The sequence below is a fragment of the Hyperolius riggenbachi genome, chromosome 11 (genome assembly GCF_040937935.1).
Source record: "Hyperolius riggenbachi isolate aHypRig1 chromosome 11, aHypRig1.pri, whole genome shotgun sequence".
NCBI lineage: Eukaryota > Metazoa > Chordata > Amphibia > Anura > Hyperoliidae > Hyperolius > Hyperolius riggenbachi.
In genome coordinates this window covers 183,443,810-183,470,226 of record NC_090656.1, presented here as the reverse complement: position 1 = coordinate 183,470,226, position 26,417 = coordinate 183,443,810, and the positions used below count along the sequence as shown (strand labels likewise).

At 44.2% G+C, this 26,417-nt stretch overlaps 1 protein-coding gene across 1 annotated transcript in view; it reads left to right on the top strand.

Annotated features, from left to right (window-relative positions):
- Window positions 1-16,149, top strand: part of PLA2G15 (phospholipase A2 group XV) — a 56,815-nt gene extending 40,666 nt beyond the window's left edge. The window contains exons 5-6 of the mRNA XM_068261423.1: window positions 4,113-4,337; window positions 14,204-16,149. Of these exons, the coding sequence (XP_068117524.1) occupies window positions 4,113-4,337; window positions 14,204-14,715 (737 nt within the window). The 3' untranslated portion in view covers window positions 14,716-16,149. The remainder of the gene's footprint in view (window positions 1-4,112; window positions 4,338-14,203) is intronic.
- Window positions 16,150-26,417: the final 10,268 nt, after the last annotated feature.

The window sequence follows — 26,417 nt, the reverse complement described above, 5'->3', positions numbered from 1 at the left end:
AAGAATGGCTCGTTAACAGCCTTGCGGCAGCATTCTGTACTATTTATAGGCGGCGTAGGTCTTTCTTATGAAGCCCTGTATAGAGAACATTGCAGAAGTCCAACCTTGATGTGACGAAGGCATGAACTAGGGTTGGAAGATCCTCTGAAGGAATGAGGTGTTTAATCCTTGCAATATTCCTTAGGTGAAAGAAGGAATGTTTCACAACAGCTGAGATTTGATTTCTGAAGCTTAATTTCCCATCAATCAGTATTCCCAGGCTGTGCACACAGTCTGAGTTGTTCAGGTCCGAGCTCCCCTATCCTTAGCGCTGTTGGTTGAGACTAGGGCTGCTTTGCTGTCGAGCCCGAACTTCGATAACAAGAACCTTAGTTTTGTCAGCATTAAGTTTTAGCCAGTTATTATTTATCCACTCCTGAAGCTCAGCTAAACATGCGTTTATCTGTGGAGTAGGATTTGCGACGCCAGGTTTGAATGGCAAATATAGCTGGGTGTCATCAGTGTAGCAATGATCTGTCAGGCCATGTTTTTGTATGATTTCTCCAAGTGGCAGCATGTATATGTTGAAAAGTAAGGGTGATAATATCGCGCCCTTGGGTACACTGTATTTTAGTGGTACAGGATTGGAGAGGAAGGGCCCTACGGCTACCCTTTGTGTTCTGCCAGCCAGGAAGGAGTTGAACCACTGGAGAACAATGCTATCTATGCCACAGTACTATTGTAGCCTGTTAACCACTTCACCACTGAGGGGTTTTACCCCCTGAGCACCAGAGCAATTTTCACCTTTCAGCGCTCCTTCCATTCATTCATCTATAACTTTATTATTACTTATCGCAATGAAATGAACTATATCTTGTTTTTTTCGCCACCAATTAGGCTTTCTTTAGGTGGGACATTATGCCAAGAATTATTTTTTTCTAAATGTGTTTTAATGGGAAAATAGGAAAAATGTGGGGAAAAAAATAATTATTTTTCAGTTTTCGGCCATTATAGTTTTTAAATAATGCATGCTACTGTAATTAAAACCCATGAAACGTATTTGCCCTTTTGTCCCGGTTATAAAACCATTTAAATTATGTCCCTATCACAATGTTTGGCGCCAATATTTTATTTGGAAATAAAGGTGCATTTTTTTCAGTTTTGCGTCCATCCCTAATTACAAGCCCATAGTTTATAAAGTAACAGTGTTATACCCTCTTGACATAAATATTTAAAAAGTTCAGTCCCTAAGGTAACTATTTATGTATTTTTTTTAATTGTAAATTTTTTAATTTTTTTTTAATTACAAAAAAAAAAAAAAAATGGGGAGTGTGGGAGGTAATGAGTTAATTTTATGTGTAAAAGTCATTTATTTGTATGTGAAAAATGTGTAGGGTGTAGTTTACTATTTGGCCACAAGATGGCCACAGTAACTTTTTGTTTTAATGCGACCTCCAAGCTTCTTTCCGGAAGCTTGGAGGAAGAATAAGGAGGCTGGACACGTGAGTTTTTTCTCACAATGATCGCGCTGCCCATAGGAGAGCAGCTGATCATTGTGGGGCTTAGATCAACGAACGGGAATGGATTTTCCCGTTCATTGATCTCTGGGCGAGCGGGGCGGCGGCGGTTTTACTAGCGGCGGGCGGCGTGTTTACGAGCGGGAGCGCGGGCAGCGTCGGGAACGCGGAAAGTACGTGTTTCTCCGTCCCTGGTTTTTAAAGGATGGAAAAAGGGGCGGAGAAATACGTACGCGCGGGGGGTAAAGTGGTTAAGCAAGATTTCATGATCAACTGTGTCAAAAGCCGCTGTGAGGTCGAGCAAAATCGGAAGAAACATTGGCCTTTGTCTCTTGCGATGAGCAGATCATTGCAAATCTGGGAGAGGGCTGTTTCACAGCTGTGATACTTCCTGAAGCCAGATTGAAGAGGGTTAAGAATGCTGTTTCTGGAGAGCCTGGTTTCAAGTTGGAGGTAGACAGCCTTTTCAATAATTTTCCCCAGAAAGGGCAGGTTTGAGACAGATCTATAGCTACCGTATTTAGAGCGTCTGGGTCTAAGGAACATGTCCTGCACAAAATCTTTCTCCAATATATCAGCACACCAATTTAGTTAGGATCACGCTCTTTTATTAAGCCATCAGTATCCACGATCAAGTAGCCGGCTACTTGATTGTGGATACTGATGGCACTACAGTAATCGAACACCTTCTGGTAACTTCTTGGAGAGTGGCCATCTAGTGGCCAAAAGTAAAAATGTTATGAGATTGTATTACTGTTATTTTAGCTGATAAGGGCTGGTAGTTACTGTTTGGGTACAAGAGGAAAAAAAAAAGCAAAACTGTAAAAATACACCTTTATTTCCAAATAATATATTGTTGCCATATATTGTACTAGGGAAATAGTTTAAAGGAAACCTGAAATATTGTAAATTATATTGTAAAAACATATTTTACCGAATTCCTGAGGTTTTTTTGCCGCTCTCCGCCATCAGCATTATTTTTCTTTTTCTGCTCCTGACCTCCAAGCAAGATGGCCGCAACCCCGGAACTACTTCCGGGGCATAAACAGAACAAGTGCACTTGCTTCTGGAGCTGATGCAGAGAAAGGGGAGAGACGCAGGGGAAAGAGCACAGCCTCTTCCTGTCTGCTAACCATAGTAGATGGTTTTAACAGGAGGATTCAGGGATCAGCATAAACTAACGGCCATAGCTCAAAGGTATGTAAGTCTTAAAGGCACAAACCTCCATTAACGGATTGAGAAAAATCATTCTTCAGGTTTCCTTCATCAAGAGGCTTCCCTCTGTTGAGGGAATATGGGGCACTTTTTTTCAGTACAGTTACACTTTCATGTTGTGGACCTTTTTATCGAAAATCAGATTGCTCGTTGTAAATCGCACCATTAATGGCTACCTTTAGCATGAAGATATGACAGTCCTACGTAAGTGAGTTCATGCAAGATGTGACCAACCAATATGTTCAAGGACAATGATTAGATAGTAAAATAACAATATCGTCTTGTGTTTGGTCATATCCACTGTATTTCTGGAATGCCAGATTGTTCTAATTGTCAGGGGCATAACAATAGGGGCTGCAAGCCATGCAGCCGTGTGGGGGGAGGGGGCCCTCTGGGGCCAGCTCAGGGCTGTTTTGGGGGACAGGAGGGGTCGCAGCATGAGGGGACAGCATTGGACATCTTTGGGAAGGGGGGGGGAACAGTCGTCATTCCTTACCTTGGCCTCTCCTCTCAGCGCTCCCCCTCCAGCATCTATCACTAGCAGCAGCAGCAGCAACACATACCTCCATCCTCCACCGCCGGAGGTTCCTCTCTCTAAGTTTCTAACTCTACTTCCTGTTTAACCTTATTGGCGGTATGGACGAGCTGAGCTCGTCCATGTACGCCAAGGTGGATTGCTCAGCCCCTGGAGGGTCTTTTCACTACTTTTTTTTTTTTTGCAGAACATGGAGCTAGCACTTTGATAGCTACATGTTCTGTCCGATCGCCGCCGATTCGACGCTAAAGGGGCTGCCCCCCCCCCGAAATGCCTAGCGCAGCCTGGCGAATCACCGAAGGATCGGAACAACCCATGATGTCGATGACGTCATGTCCGATCATCACCATGGCAATGGGAGAAGCGATGATAGGAAATCACGCTTCTCGCGGGATCTCGGACGCATAAGTATGGCCAGCGGGGATTGGGTGGGTGGATGCGGGGCGGGGGGACATGGCGTACTGCTGTAGCTAGCGTATTGCTAGCTACAGCAGGAACAAAAAAAATATTTAACAAAAACGGTAATGCGTACTTATGTACGCATTACCCAGAATGCCAGGGAGGTTAAACAGAAAGTAGAGAGGTCGGAGACCTCCGCGGTGGATGGAGGTATGTGTTGCCGCTGCTGCCAGTGATAGATGCTGGAGGGGAGAGCCCGAGGTGAGGGAGGGGGACTGTCCCTCCTCCCCGCCGATGTCCAATGCTCTCCCAACATGCTGCGACCGCTCCTGCCCCCCAAAACCGCCCTGGGGGGCATCCAAATTCTTGCAGGGTGGGCCTAGTGACCTCTAGTTACGCCCCCGATAATTGTAGTCGTTTTTTTCTTTTTTTTTCCCGTTAAAAAATGTTTTTTTTTTGTTCCTCAGATGAAAATATGGAATACTTTGAGGCCCTCCAGAAGCTTGTGGAAACCATGTATGAGACTTACATGAGTCCTGTGGTCCTCATTGCACATAGCATGGGAAATCTATACACTCTTTACTTCCTCAACCACCAGACACAGGCGTGGAAGGACAAGTACATTCATTCCTTTGTGGCCCTCGGCGCTCCTTGGGGTGGAGTCTCTAAAACAATGAGAGTTCTTGCTTCAGGTCTGTATGGTATTACTCATGTTTCAAACATGTTGTTTAGTGACTGCATTCTAATGCATAATGTATATCATGAGCTCCTGTAGGGCTTCTGTATACTTTATTTATTTTTTAATCTTTTTTTATGGCTGTATGAGGAAATTGTTGCATATAAATATATTGTTGTTTCTTCAATTTGAACTCTAATGCAGGGTACACACTGAGATTTTATGGTCGATTTACTGTCAGATCGATTATTTCCAACATGTCCGATTTTGCTTTCCAATCGATTTCCGAGCATTTTCCGATCGTTTTTCTAGTAAAGTAACGGAAATCGATCGGAAAATGCTCAGAAATCGATCGAAAAGCAAATCAGACATGTTGGAAATAATCGATCTGACAGTAAATCGACCGTAAAATCTCAGTGTGTACCCAGCATTAAAGTATACTAGACCAAGATCCATAACTTGGACATTACCCAACATTTACATTTTCTTATAAGCAGGGCTTTTTTTTTTTTTTTTTAATTACAAGTATACCCTTGGTTATAAGTCGGACCTAGATTACGAGTTCTATTCTCTCCATGACCAACATCGGACCACAAGCAACAAACAGTATAGGCAAGCATTGTAAAACAGCATTGTAGGTTGCGAGTGGCTACTGCAGAATGGCCTGTATCCTTTTCCTTCTCTGTCCAAAATATGAAACCCTTTCATCAAGCTGAACTGCCCCAAAATGTATGCATCAGACACCATCACCCTTAAATAAGAAACCAACATATCATGCAAACGGCTCCACCTTTCCCAGACCACCACTAATGCATTCCGTACAGACTGGATTTGCAAGAAGAGGGAAAACCGAGTACTTACATTTAGTCATCCAGTTCTACATCCAAATCTGTGCAAAAACCCGCGCTGTCAGCACATGGTGCACTAGCTTCCACAATCCTGTCAAATCAGGGGCCAAGAAGGGTGCTCATGTGATCCCAACCTACATTACCCATAGTGCTGAGCACCACTGAGACTGTCAAATATGAGCCGAAGCTGATAGGTTAGGGGGCGTGCCAGAACTGTCCACCTCACTACCACATTGTGGCTGTGGCACATGAGCTAGAAGGGGCATATCAAAACCACCCACTCTAGTTTGATACAAACTGGGATGCTAATCAGCTGCTGGGGGCATGGCAAAAGACGTCCGCCCACCTATCGCATCCACGAAAATAGTCCCCACTCCTACAGCTAGAGCCTGATTGGATCCACTGTCGGAGGAGTGGTAGAAATACTCCACCCATCTCCTCCATAGTTTAGCCCTACTACTGTAACTAAATGGGACACCAGGCGCAGAGCGGCGACACATACCCGATGCTGTTGCGACATATGGGTTGGGAATCGCTGCCATAGGCAATAGGCAGCCTCTGTGGTGGGGTTCCTAATTGGGCTGTAGTTTGAACAGGGCAATATCAATATCTTGCTACTGTGTTCACATGGCTTACACCGCACAGTTGGGTAGGCTAAAAATGGATGACTCCACATAGAGCTTCACAAGATGGACTAATCTGCTGCCTAATGCTTTCGTTGTCATTGTGGGATGCTGTTTTTCAGGTAAAGATAAATTTCACCATCACTGGCTTGTATTAAAACTCTAAGGCTTCAATTCACAAAGGGCTGTTCGATTTAAAAAAATAAATAAATAAATAAATAAATCAGGTCGGTACAATACCCCACATTCGGTATTTGAGACCCTTTGTGAATTTGGGGAGGAAAAAAAAGGGTCTTTAATACCGAATGTGGGGTATTGTACCGACCTTATTTATTTATTTATTTATTCTTTTCCCCCGAAAGTCACAAAGATTTTTGCAGGTGTGGTAAAAGTTTGGTAATTTACAGAAAAATTTGGCTTCAATTCACCAAGCTTGTTTGGTATGTAGACGTCTCATCAGTGGAGTAGGTTTCTGCAGTAAACTGTGCGGACTGGTCTGCACCGGCTGTTTCCGGCTGTTTCCTTGTCCTTTGAAAGCTTGTTAGAGAGGAAAAGTCTTCCTGCAGCGCTTAAAGGGACCCCGAGCAGTGCCTGAAATTAAAAGATTACACTTACCTGGGGCTTCTTCCAGCTCACCGTAGGCGGCGAGGTCCCCGGGCGTTCTCCTGGCTCCTCTCCTTGTGCCTCCGCCGGCCCCTATTACCGGCGACACCCAGGCGCGGCCGCTTCGTGTCATCACGATGGCCGGCGTGGCAGGTCAGCGCATGCGCGGAAAAACCAGCGCATGCGCAGACCTGCCGCACCGGCCGGCGTGATGACGCGAAGTGGCCGGCGTGATGACGCCATGCGTCATTAACCAGGAAGAGCCAGCCTAACACCCGGCCCGGGTGTCGCCGGTAACGGGGGCTGGCGGAGGCACAAGGAGAGGGGCCAGGAGGGGTCCCTTTTTAAGATGTGCTTGTATGCCACTAGAGGTCTCTCTTCTATGTATTACTATGTAGAGCTACACATCCAAAGTGATGCAGAGAAGCTTCTTTGAATGTCTCCTTCTCCTGCTCTGTTACTGTCATGTCCAGCCCACAAGTGCATCAGATCAAATGGGGTGAAAAGCAGGAGGGAGAGACTCTTCCTATTTGTTCTCTGCTTTTTCTCTCCTATTTTGCTCTCTGCTGTCTGTCAATATTATTGCATGCTTGATTTTGACAGATCAGAGCTGGCGGTAAATACTAAACTTCTCTCTTGGCTTTACCGCATGCTCAAATCTTTGTCAATTGACATTTACTGACGTGTTCAGGTATTTACCTCACAAGTTGGTGGGTAATTCACCTCACTGGTCGGAAATTTCACTTTGCCACATGGTAACAGCCTTAATGAAATGACTTAACTAAATGTTCGGTAAAATCCGCTTTTCCTGCATTACCACATGCAGCAATGCTTTGTGAATTGAAGCCTACGGTATATGTACTTTATGAATGAGGTTTAAAAGAAAAATCTACTTCCTTTTGATAGTTGCCCTTTTTAATTAGGAGTTATTTGGTCTCCCTAACGTAAAAATGTTCTCAGTACTCTGGACTTTATACTTGCTTGTGTGTAGATCATTCAGACATACATGTTTCTGTCTCGTAGAAAACTATGATCTGACTGGGTTTCAAGAAAAGATGAATGTGACTGTTGCTCTATGATTCCTGAGTCTCTTTTCTGTTTTTTTTTTTTTGTTTAATTAATTTATTAAAAAATGTTGGGGTCTGGTGATTTACATTTTTATATTCCGCATTCTTTGCCTCTGTACTGGTAGTTACCATATTCGCCTGGTGATGTAGAATTCTAATAACACTCAGTTTGTGTTGTGGTGGATTTTGGGAGTAAAAAAAAAATGCAAAGGAATATGTAACGATTGTGGAACTTTCCCCGTGATCAGCGCACAACGCGTGCGCTGACACGGCGGAGATCCTCCACAAGCGTATAATTTGCAGGAACCCAGCAAAAGGTGCTATGCACCTGTAGAGGGAAATTCCTGTCGGCAGATGGCGCTGGGGAGTGCAGAGGAACCAATCCTCTGTACCTCCACAAGTGCCAGACAGGAATTGTACGAAGCGCAGAACGCAATCGCAAGAGAGGCGATTGCGAATGAGATTGAGCAAAAGGGATAGGTTGTATGTGTGTGCGCCAATCCAGTCGCCACTCCGCGACCGCGCACACACAACAGCAGATACGAAATAGGAACGCGATCGCGAGAGGTGCGATCGCGAGACGTGACACAAGGCAGAACAGAATAGAATACGAGGGTAGCAAAGGCACAGCAAATACAATAAGGAGATACGGAAAATAACAACCGCTAGCTAACCGCGAACACCGCACTCATTCGCAACAGTGCACGCGGTTATGCGCGATCCCCACGTGATAAGCACAATAGAGACAAGCACGCCTAACTAACCATAAACAGACAAACATGAAACAGGGGACGCGAGCGCTTGCTTAACGGTTACCTCACCGAGCCTGGAGCAAGCGCAGCGGACAAGACAGACACACGAAAAACAAGAACTAGGCAGGAAGGATCCACCGCTCTTCCGCCAGAGCAAGTGTGATCCAAGCAGGAACACAGATCAGAAAGATCCACAGCCGCTAACGCTAGCGGCTAGTGCGATCTCAGCAAGACAGAACGATTCGCTATCAACCGCCGTTGGTGACAGCGCAATCGCGACCGACAAGACAGAACAGAAGGATCCCCAGCGCTCGCACAAAGTAGCTAGCGCGATCCCAGGAAACAGAACAGAAGGATCCCCAGCGCTAGCACAAAGTAGCTAGCGCGATCCCAGGAAACAGAACAGAAGAGATAGCTGGCAGCAACCGCTGCACCAGCTATACTCCAAGAACAGAGATCAGAACCATTTCCTGTCAACCACCATAGGGACAGGACAATGGCAAACAGGCAAGACAAGACAGAACAGGCAATACAGATAATACAACCTGACTAGGCTAGAAGGGGAGCCAAAAGCAACCCCCAGGAATTAACTATACTAGATAGCAATGGCTGACACTCCAGCACTGTCCATCAGGAACTGAGCAAGGAAGGGAAATGACCAGCCAAGCATTGTGGGAAAGACATAGTACTTATAGTACACGCCTCCAATGAATGTGGCCAGGCAATTTGCATGACAACGTATGCAAATTCCTCTGCAAGCACAAGCTGCAAAACTGACAGAAACTCTTCTTTCCAGAGTCCTGCAGCATGCAAACTTACACAATGGTCAAAGGGCTGCCTGTCTGCACAGGCAGCTGAGCAAATCATCACAGTACCCCCCCCCTCCAGGGTCGAATTCCAGACGACCCCCAAAACTGCTATTAGCAACAGACTCAAACTGAAGACTCATGAAGGTCGGGGCAGCCCGACAAGGTCCAATTCCAGAGTCAGTCCACCCGAAACCGACCTCATCGGAAACAGAAGCCACCGAAACATGCCCATCAGTACTACCAGTCTCAGTATAACACCCATCAGGACTGTGAACGCCAGAGAAGAAGCCATCGACACCCTCCAGACAATACCCACCACCTTCCACGGAGCGTCCGAAAATACCAAACCTGCCACAATACCTGTTCGAAGTGTCCCTTACAACACAAAAGCCACCGTTGATCTTATCCAGTGTACCAAGCAAAATTTCTCCCGGAATCTCCCAGAACCTTTTGAAGCTCCACAGAGATCCCAAGAGGGCAGAACAATCACCAGGCTCACATGGAGAATTACCAAGAACCCCCATGGAACCAATGACAATTCCGGATTCAGAATTACTAGGACACCCATCAAGATCAAGACTTTCAGGGACCACTCCTGGGCATGCAAGCAGGCAGGCCATATCAGAGCATGTCTCCACCGAGGAAGCATCTGAGTACGCTGGTAACCGAGACACACTTGGGCTTTCTGGGTCACAGAGCACACTGGGGTACACCAGCACAGGAGAACCCTCAGGACATGTCGGGGAACTGCCAACCTCAGAGTCCAGCACGACAAGACCAAAACCAGTACCGGACAGAGAATCATCATGAGTGGAGGTCACAGGCACTGGACTTCCAAAAGAAGACTCGGATACAAATTCAGAAATTTCTGTGACAATAATATCATCTTTGACTACATATGAGTGAAGCTCCATCAGAGCTGAAAAGGTAGCCAGCAAGGCAGCAATGCCTACGGAAGAGGGTAACCCCTCAGAAGAACTTGGGGGGCAGGAGACATCTCCTACAAGTTCTGCACCCTTTGGGAGGAACTCGGAGACCTCCAGAACATCCAACAAGACCTCAGGAGCATCATTTTTCAAGTTTTCTAAAAAGGATTCTGAACTATCCATGTTACAGGGCAAAACTGGAACTTTATTTTGTGGACAGGGCAGATGTCCCAGGAATGGTTCCACCATAACCTGAGACTGGATCTCATCATCATGAGGGGAATGTACAGGTATATTTACTGGAACACACACTGACTCCCTAACTTCATTCTCACTGTACCCAGAATTCTGTGTGGCAGTCAAACTAGCTTGTAACTCCAAAACTGCAGAAAAACAAGTAAAAATAGCAGCAATACCTAGACGAGCCTCTAGGGGCAGGGCAGGAGATATTGTACAAGGCAATGTTGACTCATCCAGAGTACAGGGTGGAGAGTCAAAACTTCCCTCAGAGCAAGAAAGGGACTCACAAATGTCAGTGTGATTGGACATCATATTGTTATTCATGGTACAGGGCAGGTTCAGAGAAAGCGTCTCTGAATAAGGCAAAGAGGGTTCAGCATCAGATTCGCAAAACCGAAGCGCTGTCTCACTCTTAGATTCGGCTAACAATGTCGAATCCGAGGAATCAGAACGCAAAACCTGCGAATCAAAATTCACTTTAGGTTGTGAAACTGACGCTTCTATAGCGCAAACCTCCGCGATCTGCGGAGCAGACTGCAAGGCATCTAGGACCGAAACGCTGGAGCAACTGTCCCCAGGCAACGGGCCCTTACAGGTGTGAACAGGGTGAGACAGAGACTCATCTGCAGAAGAAATAGTGACATCAACAGGACAAGCTTTATTAGGCATATTAATTTTACTTTTGACGCTGCACAGTCGAGAAACTTTCCCCATAGCAGGGTCACAGACGGAAGATCTCAAAGATCTGTTTCTAAATGACAAAGGATCCCACACATCCTTGAGGAAACCGGCAGACTCATGCCGATCACAATCTGCAGGAACATCCGAGAAACAGGCATCAGATCGCACAGATTCAAACTGCACACTGTCAGGAGCGAATCCTTCAGGATTCGCACAGGAATCAACCACAGCGGCACACTCACTCATTTCAGATTGCACAAAGTCAAGACTCACATGCTTTACCCCAGAAAGGCAGGAACAATCATCCGACAACGATGTCTCTTTATTGGAATCAATTGGTTGGTGTGTGTGCAACTCATCCAAAATCGTTTGCCATACATAGATCACCAGATCCACATCATCCTTGTCACATTCATCGGAATCAATCAGAAGGTACATAGAGTCAAGACAAGCATTCAAGACATCTTCGCTTTTTGCGATGTAAAAATCGCAAAAGGCTTTCCAATCAAAATCGAATTCCTCCAGCAAGGCCCCAACATCCCAGGAAGCAAATGGGGGTTCAAACAGGCCAGTATCCAAATAATCTCCATAGGGGTGGAGTTCAGGAACAAGAACAGATTTTTTAACTGCTTTAATGTAGTGTGCGATCCTACCTATAGCAGGATCCACATAAGCTTTGGATTGGGGCAGAAAACCTGGAAACTGATCAGCAGATGCATTATAAACATCATTATCATACTGCATGGTTTTGCCCATTTCAGACTTGACAGAAATAACCTCTCTATCTGTGGTTGCCATGGGCAACGGATCTTTCCGCTGGGAAGCCTTCCTAGATCTTTTACGTTTAGACTTAGAGGCTTTGGATGGCTGCTTTATGGATGAAAGAGTAGATGGAACAGCTGATTGAGCTGCTGACAACAACTCATTAAGGGGGTATGGTAATTGAGGTAATCTCAGCCAATTGTGAATTAAAAAGGCCAAGAATTCCAGGGGTCTTTGACTCAGGGTGGTATGATCTAACACATCATAACCCCACATTGACATTTCGCCCCCCAACAGAATGTAGACCATTTGGGGGGCCCAGGTAGACACTGGGGTGCATTGGAATTCAGGGTTCGCTAACAGTTTCGTACACTCAGACAAAAATTCGTCTGCTGATTCAGGTTCAAGTTTTTTAAATCTCTTAAAGGTACAAGAGCCATATTCGACAAAATCGTACAAATCGGAAATTCCGTCTACACTGGGGTTTTGGGTTGGGCTGGTCATTCTGTAACGATTGTGGAACTTTCCCCGTGATCAGCGCACAACGCGTGCGCTGACACGGCGGAGATCCTCCACAAGCGTATAATTTGCAGGAACCCAGCAAAAGGTGCTATGCACCTGTAGAGGGAAATTCCTGTCGGCAGATGGCGCTGGGGAGTGCAGAGGAACCAATCCTCTGTACCTCCACAAGTGCCAGACAGGAATTGTACGAAGCGCAGAACGCAATCGCAAGAGAGGCGATTGCGAATGAGATTGAGCAAAAGGGATAGGTTGTATGTGTGTGCGCCAATCCAGTCGCCACTCCGCGACCGCGCACACACAACAGCAGATACGAAATAGGAACGCGATCGCGAGAGGTGCGATCGCGAGACGTGACACAAGGCAGAACAGAATAGAATACGAGGGTAGCAAAGGCACAGCAAATACAATAAGGAGATACGGAAAATAACAACCGCTAGCTAACCGCGAACACCGCACTCATTCGCAACAGTGCACGCGGTTATGCGCGATCCCCACGTGATAAGCACAATAGAGACAAGCACGCCTAACTAACCATAAACAGACAAACATGAAACAGGGGACGCGAGCGCTTGCTTAACGGTTACCTCACCGAGCCTGGAGCAAGCGCAGCGGACAAGACAGACACACGAAAAACAAGAACTAGGCAGGAAGGATCCACCGCTCTTCCGCCAGAGCAAGTGTGATCCAAGCAGGAACACAGATCAGAAAGATCCACAGCCGCTAACGCTAGCGGCTAGTGCGATCTCAGCAAGACAGAACGATTCGCTATCAACCGCCGTTGGTGACAGCGCAATCGCGACCGACAAGACAGAACAGAAGGATCCCCAGCGCTCGCACAAAGTAGCTAGCGCGATCCCAGGAAACAGAACAGAAGGATCCCCAGCGCTAGCACAAAGTAGCTAGCGCGATCCCAGGAAACAGAACAGAAGAGATAGCTGGCAGCAACCGCTGCACCAGCTATACTCCAAGAACAGAGATCAGAACCATTTCCTGTCAACCACCATAGGGACAGGACAATGGCAAACAGGCAAGACAAGACAGAACAGGCAATACAGATAATACAACCTGACTAGGCTAGAAGGGGAGCCAAAAGCAACCCCCAGGAATTAACTATACTAGATAGCAATGGCTGACACTCCAGCAGTGTCCATCAGGAACTGAGCAAGGAAGGGAAATGACCAGCCAAGCATTGTGGGAAAGACATAGTACTTATAGTACACGCCTCCAATGAATGTGGCCAGGCAATTTGCATGACAACGTATGCAAATTCCTCTGCAAGCACAAGCTGCAAAACTGACAGAAACTCTTCTTTCCAGAGTCCTGCAGCATGCAAACTTACACAATGGTCAAAGGGCTGCCTGTCTGCACAGGCAGCTGAGCAAATCATCACAGAATATAGGTGGAGTATAGTTGAGCTTTCAGTCACTATATTCACAGCAGTGGGCTGTGAAGGGAACAGGGTTTGAGTCGTGGAGTCTGGTAGTCCGGTAGTCCAGTCCGTGTGTGTGTTACTTTTTTGTTGCAGATAGAAGCTGACATTTCAGGACTTACATGTCCCTTCATCAGGGCACAGAAGGTGTATCCAACAATAGATGATGGGAGGGGGGATCAGAGTAAAGGTTTGTCTGCAGGAAGGAGTCAAGATGGGGTAAATCCCAAGAGGGGTGGTTACATCTAGGTGCTGGGAAGAGAATGTTTGTGAACGACTGTAGTTTAGGGATTGCCAAACGATGAGGGACAATTGTTTAAACCAAATATAGCACCACTTAGCCAAAACTCCATGCCAATGCCGAATATACATATGCGTGACTTTTTGTCGTTATGCTGTTATGTGCGATTGGATTGCGCCTGTAAAACCATTAAATATTTTAATGTGTACAGATGATAAACTTGTTCCTGGTGTTTGGTGAGAATGTGTCAGCAGAGATTGCCACTAAGATTTTCTCTTTCCTTGCCTTTTATAATTGACTTTTGTTTGTGAATAAAAAAAAATATTGGTACCCCAACTGGTCTTGACATATTTTTTTTTTCCTCTCTCTGAATATATAGGGGATAACAACAGAATTCCTGTAATTAGTTCATTGCGAATCCGTGACCAGCAGCGCTCAGCAGTGACCACTAGTTGGCTACTTCCATATGGTAACACATGGTCCAATGACAAAGTTTTTGTTAGGACACCCAAAGCAAACTATACTCTACAGGACTACGAGAGGTTTTATAATGACATTGGCTTTCCAGAGGGTTGGATTATGAGGAAAGAGACGGAAGGACTCATATCATCTCTCACGCCTCCCGGAGTTGCTGTGCACTGTCTTTATGGGACAGAGGTGGACACGCCTGATTCCTTCCACTATGATACTTTCCCAGACAAGGACCCAGACACAACCTATGGGCCTGGTGATGGAACTGTGAACATAGAAAGTGCCTTACAGTGCCAGAAGTGGATTGGTAAACAGAAACAAGCAGTGTCTTTGGTGGCACTGCCAGGTAATGAGCACATTGCAATGCTGACCAATCTGACCACAATCTCTTACATCAAGAAGGTCCTTTTAGGTGTATAGCCGATTTAGCTCTGCTGATGTTTTCTTCTTCGTTGGCTCCTGTGCAGCTGTTTTGTTCAACATCAGTAACTTTATAACCTAAACCAGTCAATTTGTATACAGCTTGCCCAGATTAAGTCGTGTCTATGGTGCCTATCTGATAAAAGGTGGAATAGCTTGTACATTCACAGCAATGGCGTTACTGCTACTGAAAGAATGGTATTTTTTCAAACTGCCTGATTTATAGAAGGGGTGCTCAGCTGTGAAGATTACTTTACAGGCTGATTGCAACTTTCAGCCAAAATCTGCAACAAACTCTGTGATCTTTGTATTTAGTACACCCGAAGCCCCTCCCTCCCAAGGGAAAAATGCAAACCCCTTATCTTGGTAGTGAAATGCCTCTGAATGGTTTTCTGGGCCCTCCTTCAGCCTACTAAGCTATCATAGCCAACCTCATTACCTATATGACTCAGTGCAAGTCAAATAGGTTTCTTCTGGCTGAACTCCTGCCCATGGAGTAATGTCCACATGTGATCAATAGAATGAGGCGCTCATGCACAGAGGAAAAAGGCAGTGCACAAGTGGGTTCCTTCTACTGGGTGTGTGTGGACCTTACTCCATGTCTGGGAGTGGAAGAAACCTATTTTACTAGTGCTGAGTTGTTTTAGGCAAAGAGGGTCCCCAAGATGGATCGGCAGGCTGAAGGAGGGTCCAGGACACCACTATATCCTACTACTGAGGTAAGTATGTATTTTTTATTTGTGTGGGGGGGGGGAGAGGTTAAGTGGTGTTAACCCTGATTGCTAATCTAATAGTCTGAAAATGGTGTTCCCCCACTTTCAAAGTGGGAAACCTCATGGGCTACAATGAAGCACAGTGGTGTTTGAATCAAACACCCTACTTGCCAGTTTTCCACAGATTATCAGCTTAAGAAGTAGCACTGTGCAGCCAAAGTGAACGGCCGTGTATTGTGCACAACTACTTTTTCAAGCCAACTTCAGGATTCTTTCACACTGGCAGCTGACAAGCGGTGAAGTCACCGCCTGGCAACTGCTCTCTTGCACCAGCCAGGCGCTTGTTAGCGTGCCGGTGCAGTACAGACTGCCTCCAGCCACGCTGTTGTTGCAACTGCTGCTATTCGGCAGCATTTAAATTGCACCCAAATAGCATTGGCGGGCGGCAGGCAGGGGGCTGAACTGCTTGTAAAATGCTCAGTTCAACCGTCCATCTGAAAGGGGCCTCATGGTATGGCAATCCATAGCGGTGATCCCCCATATAACAAAATCTGATCACCCTTCTATAAATCTGGCCTCATAACAGTAGCAATCAGATGTTTAAAGTAACCCAGAGCTGAAGAAATAAGAAAAATCGATACTTACCCGCTGCTTCCTCCAGCAGCATAAACAAGTTTGAGTCCCTTGCCATCCTCCCGTGGTCTGCCGTTCAGCCACAATCAGCCCCTGTAACCGTCTCAGTCGCATCCAGTCTGGGTCTTCTGCACATGAGCGAATCTGTGGGCGCATGCGTAGAAGACCTAGACTGGACGCTACAAAGACAGTTACCAGGGTTGATCGCGGCTGAACGGCAGACCGTGGGAGGACGGCGCTGCTGAAGGATGCAGTGGGTATCTATTGTTCTTATTTCTTCAGCTCTGGTACACTTTAAGAGTGAACAGATAAGTGGATCTTAATATAAATATATATATATATATATATATATATATATATATATATATATATATATATATATATATATATATATATATATATATATATATATATATATATATATATATATATATATATATATATATGCCTCTATAAAACAATATGTTGCACAACCTCTATTATTTCATATGTATGCTGCAAATGAATGAGAATCTTTCACAGATAGGAATGTGCAATTATCCGCATCCCACTTCTCAAACTGCTTTAACTGCAAAGTCTAGTCCATCCCGTGTTTTCTCGTTTCTATTCTTATTAAATTTTTATTTATAAAGCGATAACATTGCTCAACCCTATAATTACCAGCAGGATTTCAGGACTCAAGAAGGGCTTTCTTATCTGGTTTCTAAGCTCACTGCTGAGAACATATGCTTGTAAAACTGAAATATTGCCTGGAAAACAGAAAAGAATGTTAGAGATTTTGAAGTGAAATTTCATCTTTCTTGAGAAAAATTGCTTCAGTCACTTTCTACAAATGGCTAGGTTTATGCCAGATACCATTTTGTTTGCTTACCTTATAGATTTTAATCCAAATGCTCAGTTGCTGCACAGAGATTACAACAAACTTTGTCAAGACTGGGAATGCCAGAGCTTTCTGGAAGCAGTCAACTTGTGCAAGTGTGGAAAACAAGCAACACCTTTCCCTATGCTTTGCTGCTATTTACTTCTGCGGGAAGAGGACTGCGATTGGGCAGTTAATTCTGAAATCTGTGCAACAAAAGTACAGATTCCAGACTAGAAAATGAACGTATCCTGTGCAGACAGTGGAGTTTTAAAGATCACGTGTTGCTGCAAATTAAAATGCAAATTTTAATTTAACTAAAACTTTTAGCAAGAGTCAATTTTCACTTCAAATTTATTACTGGTGAAGGGCATCTGTTGTCACTGCTGAGTTCTCAAAGGGCCTCTGTAGGTTTTGTAGCCTGGCAATGGAATAGATTGTGATTGGACAATGCAGTTGAAGGTTAACCTGAAGCGGGTCAAAAAGAAAATGGTAGATGCTTGCCTCAGTAAGGGGAAGTCTATGTATAGTGCAGATGCTTCCCCCATCATCCTTGGCTGCAGATCTGGAGCTTTGAGTCCAGTAGGAGAAAAGCACAATATAAATGTCCCATGTCTTGTCTTGACCTCCACCCATCCGGCGCTGGGATCCTCTAAGCATTTCCAACAAGGGTTTGTTGGATATGCTCTTGTGGCACCACTCTCATCCATGTGTGCATGCGCGAATATGGTCTGTCCCTGCGCTGTAGCACAAAGCCACTTGTGCACGGCTTTTTCCTCTATGCAAGGGGCTTTGTGCGACTGCTCAAGCATTGTCCATGCGTCAACAGTATGGCCTGACCCTACACTGGCGGGAGGGCGGCCACCAACAAGAAGTGCGTCCTGCGCAGCAGCGGTGGAGTCAAGGAGGACACAAAGCCTGTGGACCATTCAGAAGCTTCTCACTACATAGACAAGTATCTAACTTTTTTTGTGTGTATCACAGGTTTGCTTTAAAACGAGATTCTTTCCTGAATGGGTCAAATTTTGCAGTTCGAGCACTTTGAGTTGAGATTCTCCTTATAAATGCTTACTAGTGACAGGTTCTCTTTATGATGCATTTAGATGCTATTATGCTTATGAAGGTGTATTCAGATGTTATAATTTAAAATGTTTGTCTATTGTATGTTTTTTAAAATTGTTTTGTCTTCTAAGAAACTTTGGTATTGAAACACTAACGCTTTTTTAACTGAAATATTTGGTCTTAAACATCTCAATACAAGCAAGCAGAGTTCTACTAAAAAATACTACATTTCCTATTTTCAAGAATAAAATTGTATGTTAGATTGAGAGTACTGGTGTGTATCTGGCTGTGTGGTTACCACCATAGTCCATTTGCTGGATTACTTGTGATATCCTCATTGACCGTCACTGGAGATGCCTTAGTAAATGGGGCCCATGGTGTGGGAAACTGGGGGGAGGGGGGGGATTTTAGTGGTCATTTTCTACCCTCTAAAGGAGGCCATAGGTGTAGCAATCAGAACTGCTTAGATCTGCCAGGAATTATTTTAAAGTGGACCTAAACTCTTGCACAGGACAGAAGGAAAACTGAGAGAAATGCACCCTGTATGTATTTACAGAGTTTAGCCTGTCTAATTCCTCCTCGTGCGTGATTTATCACAAGTTGTAAATTGATCTCTCAGCTGCATCAGCTGGCTGCCACTGCCGAGCAGCTAATTTGTAAACCCAGGATGTTAACCCCATGTCTGATTCCATGAAAGCAGGGAGTACACACTGCAGATTTATTGCAGGATTTGTATCCGCTGTAACAAAGTAATGTTTTTCTTTAACTGTTATTATGCTGTAGCTTATCTTTTAGAGCAGAGAGGAAGTTTTAAGTTCAGGTCCGCTTTAAAAAATGTAAGCCATTATTCCACAATGAATGAGCAGTGTGTCAAAATCCAGTTCGAGCTGGTAAAATAAATCTATTGTCTTCTCAAAGGACCATGGAAGTGATCGTGACCAATATACTGAAGCGATCATTTGGCAGTCTAATTGCTTTGTGTGCGGACACTTTACGAATTTTTGCATATTGAGCAACATAAAGGACATCTGAAAAGCATTTCTTTTTGTTTCCTGCTGTGAAAGGTTTGCCTCACATTAGGATCCACTAAGAGCAGCTGTACTGCCTGTATCACTTACCTGTGTCCCTCAACTTGCATATTCAATATGAGGGATTCTGAAGGCTCTTAGTGCAAACCCCAAATTCCTGATTTATGGAGGTTGGGGCAGCAAAGATCCTTTGTTGCCCAGCAAATGTGAACCAGTAATTTTTTTTTATTAATTTTTTTTTTTTTTTGTAAATTTTTATTGTACATTTTCCAATTTACAAGCATTTTACCAAAACATTCTAATGATGATGTTAATACTTATAATTAGATCAAACAATTAACAAACATAGCCTTATTGCAATAAGCTAAAAAGTCGATCTTAAGGTGAGGACAATCTGATGAGAAAAGATTCTCCCAGATTGCTTTCATACTCAGAGGGTAAAGCCGCTTGAATCGTTAACAATTTAAAACTTGAGGAAAATACAAAAAATTCCACTCGTGGCCTTTAAATGCCCATACACATCGGAGAGTGTAGAATTATTATTAATATATGTTAGAATTCAAATAAAGACTGGATTACATATATATAGTCGCAGAGGTCTTTGTCCACACATTTTCCATGACTTAGACTTGCGACCTAGGTGGATGGTCAGTCAGGATAAAGGAGGGAGGATGATATGGGGGGGGGGGGGGGGGGGGGGGGAAGCAATTCTTGGAATTTTGATGGTACCCTTCTTACTTTCCCCATGTTAGGAACTTGTAGGAAAGGAGGCCCAATCAAAGTCCCACTTATCTTTTAACATATTGTGATTGATTTTCTGTCTAAGTAGACGTTTTTATTTTTAGGTTTTGGACTGTTAGGTTGATAATTTGTGAGATTGAGGGGGTATGGGGTGGGTTCCAGTTGGAAAGGAGTAGTTGTCTGGCTGCACAAATAATCTGGGTAGCGGCTAAGCATAGGTTCGGAGGGAATTTATCCATGCCTATGCGAAGTAAGGCTAAACTAGGGGTTAAGTGGCATCTGGAGCCTGTTATGAAGGAAAGGATGTTTTCTACATTCTTCCAGTAAGGTTTTATTACTGGGTATGACTATAATATATGATGGAGTGTCCCAAATTGGGAGCAGTTCCTCCAGCATTGAGGAGTGTGGTCTGGGGACATTTTAAATAATGTTAGGAGTCAAATACCACTTGCATATGATTTTTTTTAAGTGTTTCCAAATGAGACCTGCATTTTGATAGCTTTGAGGTTGTAGAGCTGATAGAATTTGAGGAAGTGGTAGAGAAGACTAAGTCATACTCCCATACTGATAGGTATTTGATAAGAGGAGAGGGACGGTTTTCTATTAAGGTATTATACCAGAAGGATATCCCACCTCTCTCTATATTTAGAAGTATATAGGAATTCCCACAGGTTTCTATTTAAAGGAACACTGTAGGGGGTCTGGGGAAAATGAGCTGAAGTTACCCGGGGCTTCTAATGGTCCCCCGCAGCCATCCTGTGCCCGCGCAGGCACTCCCCAATGCTCAGGCTCCGCCTCCGGTTCACTTCTGGAATTTCAGACTTTAACCACTTTACCCCCACGCGTACGGATTTCTCCGCCCCTTTTTTCCCTCCTAACAAACCAGGGACGGAGAAATCCGTACCTTCCGCGCTACCGCCGCTGTCCGCGCTCCCGCCGCTCGTGCACGCCGCCGCCCGCTCGCCCGGAGATCAATGAACGGGAAAATCCATTCCCGTTCGTTGATCTAAGCCCCCGCAATGATCTGCTGCTTCTTTCAGAAACAGCGAGATCATTGCGAGTCTCCCAGCCTCCTACTGCTTCCTGTAAGCGTCCTTCCGGACGCTTACAGGTCGCATGTAAACAAACACTCTGTGGCCATCTTGTGGCCAAATAGTAAACTACACCCTAAAAGCATTTTACATATACAAACATTACATTTACACAATAAATTAACTCATTACCTCCCACACTCCCCAATTTTTATTTTTTTTTGTAATTAAAAAAAAAAAAATACAATAAAAAAAAAAAAACCATAAATAGTTACCTTAGGGACTGAACTTTTTAAATATTTATGTCAAGAGGGTATAACACTGTTACTTTATAAACTGCGGGCTTGTAATTAGGGATGGATGCAAAACTGAAAAAAAATGCACCTTTATTTCCAAATAAAATATTGTCGCCAAACATTGTGATAGGGACATAATTTAAATGGTTTTATAACCGGGACAAATGGGTTAATACATTTCATGGGTTTTAATTACAGTAGCATGCTTTATTTAAAAACTATAATGGCCGAAAACTGAAAAATAATAATTTTTTCCCACATTTTTTCCTATTTCCCCATTAAAACACATTTAGAATAAAATAATTCTTGGCATAATGTCCCACCTAAAGAAAGCCTAATTGGTGGCGAAAAAAACAAGATATAGTTCATTTCATTGGGATAAGTAATAATAAAGTTATAGACGAATGAATGGAAGGAGCGCTGAAAGGTGGAAATTGCTCTGGTGGTCAGGGGGTAAAACCCCTCAGTGGTGAAGTGGTTAAAGTCTGAAAACCACTGCGCCTGCGTTGCTGTGTCCTCGCTCCCGCTGATGTCACTAGGAGCGTACTGTGCAGGCCCAGTATGGTCTGCGACTGCACAGTACGCTCCTGGTGACATCAGCGGGAGCAAGGACACGGCAACGCAGGCGCAGTGGTTTTCAGACTTTAAAGTCTGAAATTCCAGAAGTGAACTGGAGGCGGGGCCAGAGCATTGGGGAGTGGCTGCACGGGCACAGGATGCCTGCGGGGGACCATTAGAAGCCCCGGGTAACTTCAACTCATTTTCCCCCGACCCCCCCCCCCCCCCCATCCTACAGTATTCCTTTAAGTGCTTTGGCTGGAAGGGCTTATTGGCGAATAAATGGAAGATTTGGGTATATGTAAACATTTTGGAGTCAGGAAGTTTAGATTTCCATTTTTATAGAGGATCTGTACTCTAAAATTCCTACAATAAAAAGCATACCATTCTATTCGTTTTCTTCTCCTGGGCCTTCGGTGCTGTTTCTGCCACTCCCTGCTGCAATTCTGGCTTATAATTGCCATTTTTATGCAGTTAAAAAAAAAAAAAAAAAAAAAAAGGCATAGCAAGTGATAGGCTGAGAGTAGATCAGTGTGTGAGTCATACAGAGTGTGCAGGGGGCCTGGAGAGGGTGTGTATAGCTTCTGTCCAATCACAAGCAGCACAGCACATTCCAGCCTGACTGCCTCAGCCCGACAGAGGAGAGAAGATTAGATCATATAACAGAGGTATAGGAACTTATAGGATAGAAGAAATAAGGATGAACATTTTGTTACAGAGTCTCTTTAAGTAGGAGAATGGTTTTAGGTTAGGAACGGCTATATCTTCAATATTTGAGATTCTCGCTGAAAGCCAAGACTTAATTCTAAGGTTTGGGATGGCTGCTCGTAGGGCATCGAGAGGAGTTGTAGTGGGGTTTTTAATTGATTTGGGTGAAAGAGTTCGTTAAATGTAGTCCCAGGCTTCTAAAGTGGAGGTAATTAACGGGTGAGGTATGGCGCTTACAGATACATTTGTCCTTTTGAGGGTTAAGATGTCTAGAAGGGAGGCTCCTGAGGCTAAGCGTTCCTGTGTCACCCAGTATTTATGGGGGGAGCTAGGATTCAATTATTGGGACATATGAACCAGTATATTTTAAAAAGCCTCTATAAGTTGTCACTTTGCAAATCTCACCTGTATCATATCAGAACATGGTAATGATTGCAAATAGGTGAGTGAAATGGTTGCTATGTGATTGCAGCAAAGACTTCCTGTATTAAATCCAGAACTACCTGGACATATTGCACAACCTGTACTTTGCAGGTGCTGCACATGACTGCAATTGTTGCATATTTAAGCAATTGTTTCTATGATCTGATATGACACAAGTTAGGGCCCTTTCACCCTGGCAGCTCAACTGCGCATTTACCGGCAAAAACTGAAGTAGCACTGTGCAGCCACAGTGCAATTCGCGTGCAATTTTTAAAAGCAGCCAAATTGCAGTGGTTGTAACAGGTTGGCCAAAGGTATTTGCTGCCTTAATGTCTGTGAATAAGAGTTGCAAGGATATAGGTAGCTTCATGATAGACATATCGAATAATCGTAACAGTCTTAATGGGGTTTTCCCAACAACCGCATGGTGAGGATCAACAGATTAAGGGCTGGTTCACACCGGTGAATGCAGGTTGTTTTCCACTGGTCACGCTTGTTCCGTACTTTTACTGTTTGCGCAAATGCCGCGTTCCGATCCTGATTAATTATTTTTTTTATTCCCGCTGTTTCAGCTGACTTTGGAAGCAACATGCAGCTTCCAGGGTCACTTACCACCGCGTCTCCCTGTGGGGGTTGCAAAATGCTAATTGTCGCAAAAAGTTGTCAAATACTTTTCTGTGCACTTGCAGGAAAGCATTTGCCCGGGACGCCCGGCAGTCGCCCGTGTGAACCAGCACTTGGAATCATTTAAATGGATGATGTACTTTGGTTCTTTTACTCCACAGATGTCCAAACACTACAAAATCCTAGTAGAAGCAGATTTCTAGTGCTTTGGCCATCACCAAGGCTGGGCCTACATTTTACTAAATTATACACTAGATTAATCTAAAACCTTGAATCTATCAAATCTATTAAAAAGCAGACGCCCTGTCATTGTGAATTTGATTGGTGAAGGCTACTCTACAGAAGAGTGCGCAGGTCGTCCATGGCACAAGATTGATGCCTCAAAGCTTTGTATTACAGCGTGCAGTACAGTGACACAGCAGTAAAAATAAACTTATGAGATGAATTGTATGTTTAGTACAGATAATTAATAGCAGCAAAAAAAGTCATATACACTCATAGATATAATTTTTTTAAAAAATATTGCATCATTCTGTCATATTTGCAGTTTACAAACCACACTCTGTATCTAAACTGTAGAGCAAAGCTAATGACCCTTTGAGCTTTCCTGCACTAAAACTTACAATTTACACATTGGAACAACATTAAAAAGGAACTGTTTATGTCCCACACCAAAATATTACCCAAATAAAATGTTTTTATGTAAAAAAAAAAATACAATAAAAAAAAAGACAAATAGTTACCTAAGGGTCTGAACTTTTTAAATATGCATTTGAAGGGGGTATACTACAAACATTTTTTAAATTATAAGCTTGTAAATGGTGATGGACGCAAACCGGAAACAATGCACCTTTCTTCCCAAATAAAATATTGGCGCCATACATTGTGATAGGGACAACATTTAAATGGTATAATAACCGAGACAAACGGGCAAATAAAATACATAGGTTTTAATTATGGTAGCGTGGATTATTTTAAAGCTATAATGGCCGAAAACAGAAATAATGAATTTTTTTTTTCTTATTAATCCTGTTAAAATGCATTTATAAATAAATAATTGTTAGCAAAATGTACCACCCAAAGAAAGCCTAATTAGTGGTGGAAAAAACAAGATATAGATCAATAAATTGTGATAAGTAGTGATAAAGTTATTAGCGAATGAATGGGAGGTGAAAATTGCTCTGATGCAGAAGGTGAAAAATCCCTGCGGGCTGAAATGGTTAAACAACCAAGAAACAATGAGAGACCGGATGAGATAAAATAGCACAGTCTTCCACGCAAGTTCGGTCGAGCTTAGAGAAGCTCTTTTGAATATATAACTGAAGTTTCTTAACTCTTCCTGTACTGGAAACAATATTTTCTTTGTTATACTAATGTTCTATCTCTTAGTTGTACTAAACATACAATTTGTTGTATCATAAGTTTATTTTCACTTCAGGTTTGCTTTAAAGAGACCCTGTACTGAAAAAAGTCCCCTGGGGGTACTTACCTCGGGAGGGGGAAGCCTCAGGGTCCCAATGAGACTTCCCCCATCCCTGTAGCTGCAGGCAATCCAGCGCTGGCTCCCCCGAAGCGTCCCACAATCCTGGCTCGACAAGCCTAACGAGCTAGATTTATTTACCTTCCCTGGCTCCAGCGGGTGGCACTGTTGCGGCTCTCAGCACGGAAATAGACGATCTCTGTTCGGATCCGCTCTACTACGCACGCGCAGGAGACTTGCACCTGCGCAGTAGAGCGGCTCGACAGCGATCAGCTATTTCCGCCTATCTCCGAGAGGAGAGCCGATACTGCGCCTGCACTGGAGCCGGGAAGGTAAATATTTACATCCCCGCTGTTCGAACGGGCACAGCGAGACCGCGTGGGATACAGGAGGACGGGGGAAGCCTAGATAGGATCTGGAGGCTTCCCCCACCCAAGGTGAGTACCCCCTCCCCCCCCCCCCCCCGCCCTGCGGGGCTTCCTCCAGCCCATGGCGGCCGTCCTGTGCCCTCGCTGCAGCTCTGGTATCTCCCAGTCTTCTCCGCTGGTGCAGCCGACCTCGCCAGGTCGGGTTCTGGATCGGCTTCTTCTGCGCTCCACCGCACGGGTCACATGGTCCCTCCGGCGTCATCAGGACAGTACTGCGCAGGTGCAGTCCTGATGATGTCTGGGAGACCAGGTGACCCGCGCAGTGGAGTGCAGTAGAATCTGACCCGGAACCCGGGAAATGTGGTATATTACCATCATTTTACCACATTTTATATATGTATGCCCAGCCTAAGATAGACCTTCATATACCTTGTTCTTTGGCGAGTCAATTTGGCCGGTATGAGCTACTTTGACCAACCATTTGCTGCAGGAACAATTGCTGCTTCTCCTGATTGGAAACAATTGGTAAGTGCCATATATCTACCTTGACCTGATTGATCTATATTTTGCTCAATATGCATCTTATCACAGATTGCCTTCACCCTTAATCGTTTGTACGGTTCTTTGTCTAATTGTCCTTTATAACTGTTGTTTACGTCTTTTTCTTGTAAGATCTTATGATTTGCTTCTAAAGTATGGTGTTTACAAAACTTAGTACCTCATTTGATTCTTAGAGCACATTTTTGTAATTCCCTTTTCTAGCAGGTGTTGCACATATTTGATGTAAAGTAATCCTAAAGTTTTACATTGTGTGGAAATGCCGCACATGCACAGCATTTCTAAAGAGGTTCTTTGTGCTTTTGAATTATATCACACGGGGGGGGGGGGGGTAACTTCACTCCCTCCAATAAAGTGGTCCAACCTTCAGATCAGGTGTTTTTATGACTACACTTGTTATGGGTGTAAAGATCATGATGTCATCACTTGTTTTATGACCGGCCCCCAACTGGGATAATCGCCAGGGGTAGGCAAGGGAAACAGTGTGAACATTTTGGGGGCGGAGGGGCATGATTTGTCGTTGCGCCCCTGATAATACGTGAGATTTTTGCAAATGAAGCCAGTAATTTAGGCTGAGCAAAGTTCTGCTGTAAGAGACGATCTTGTCTTTCGATGTTAGG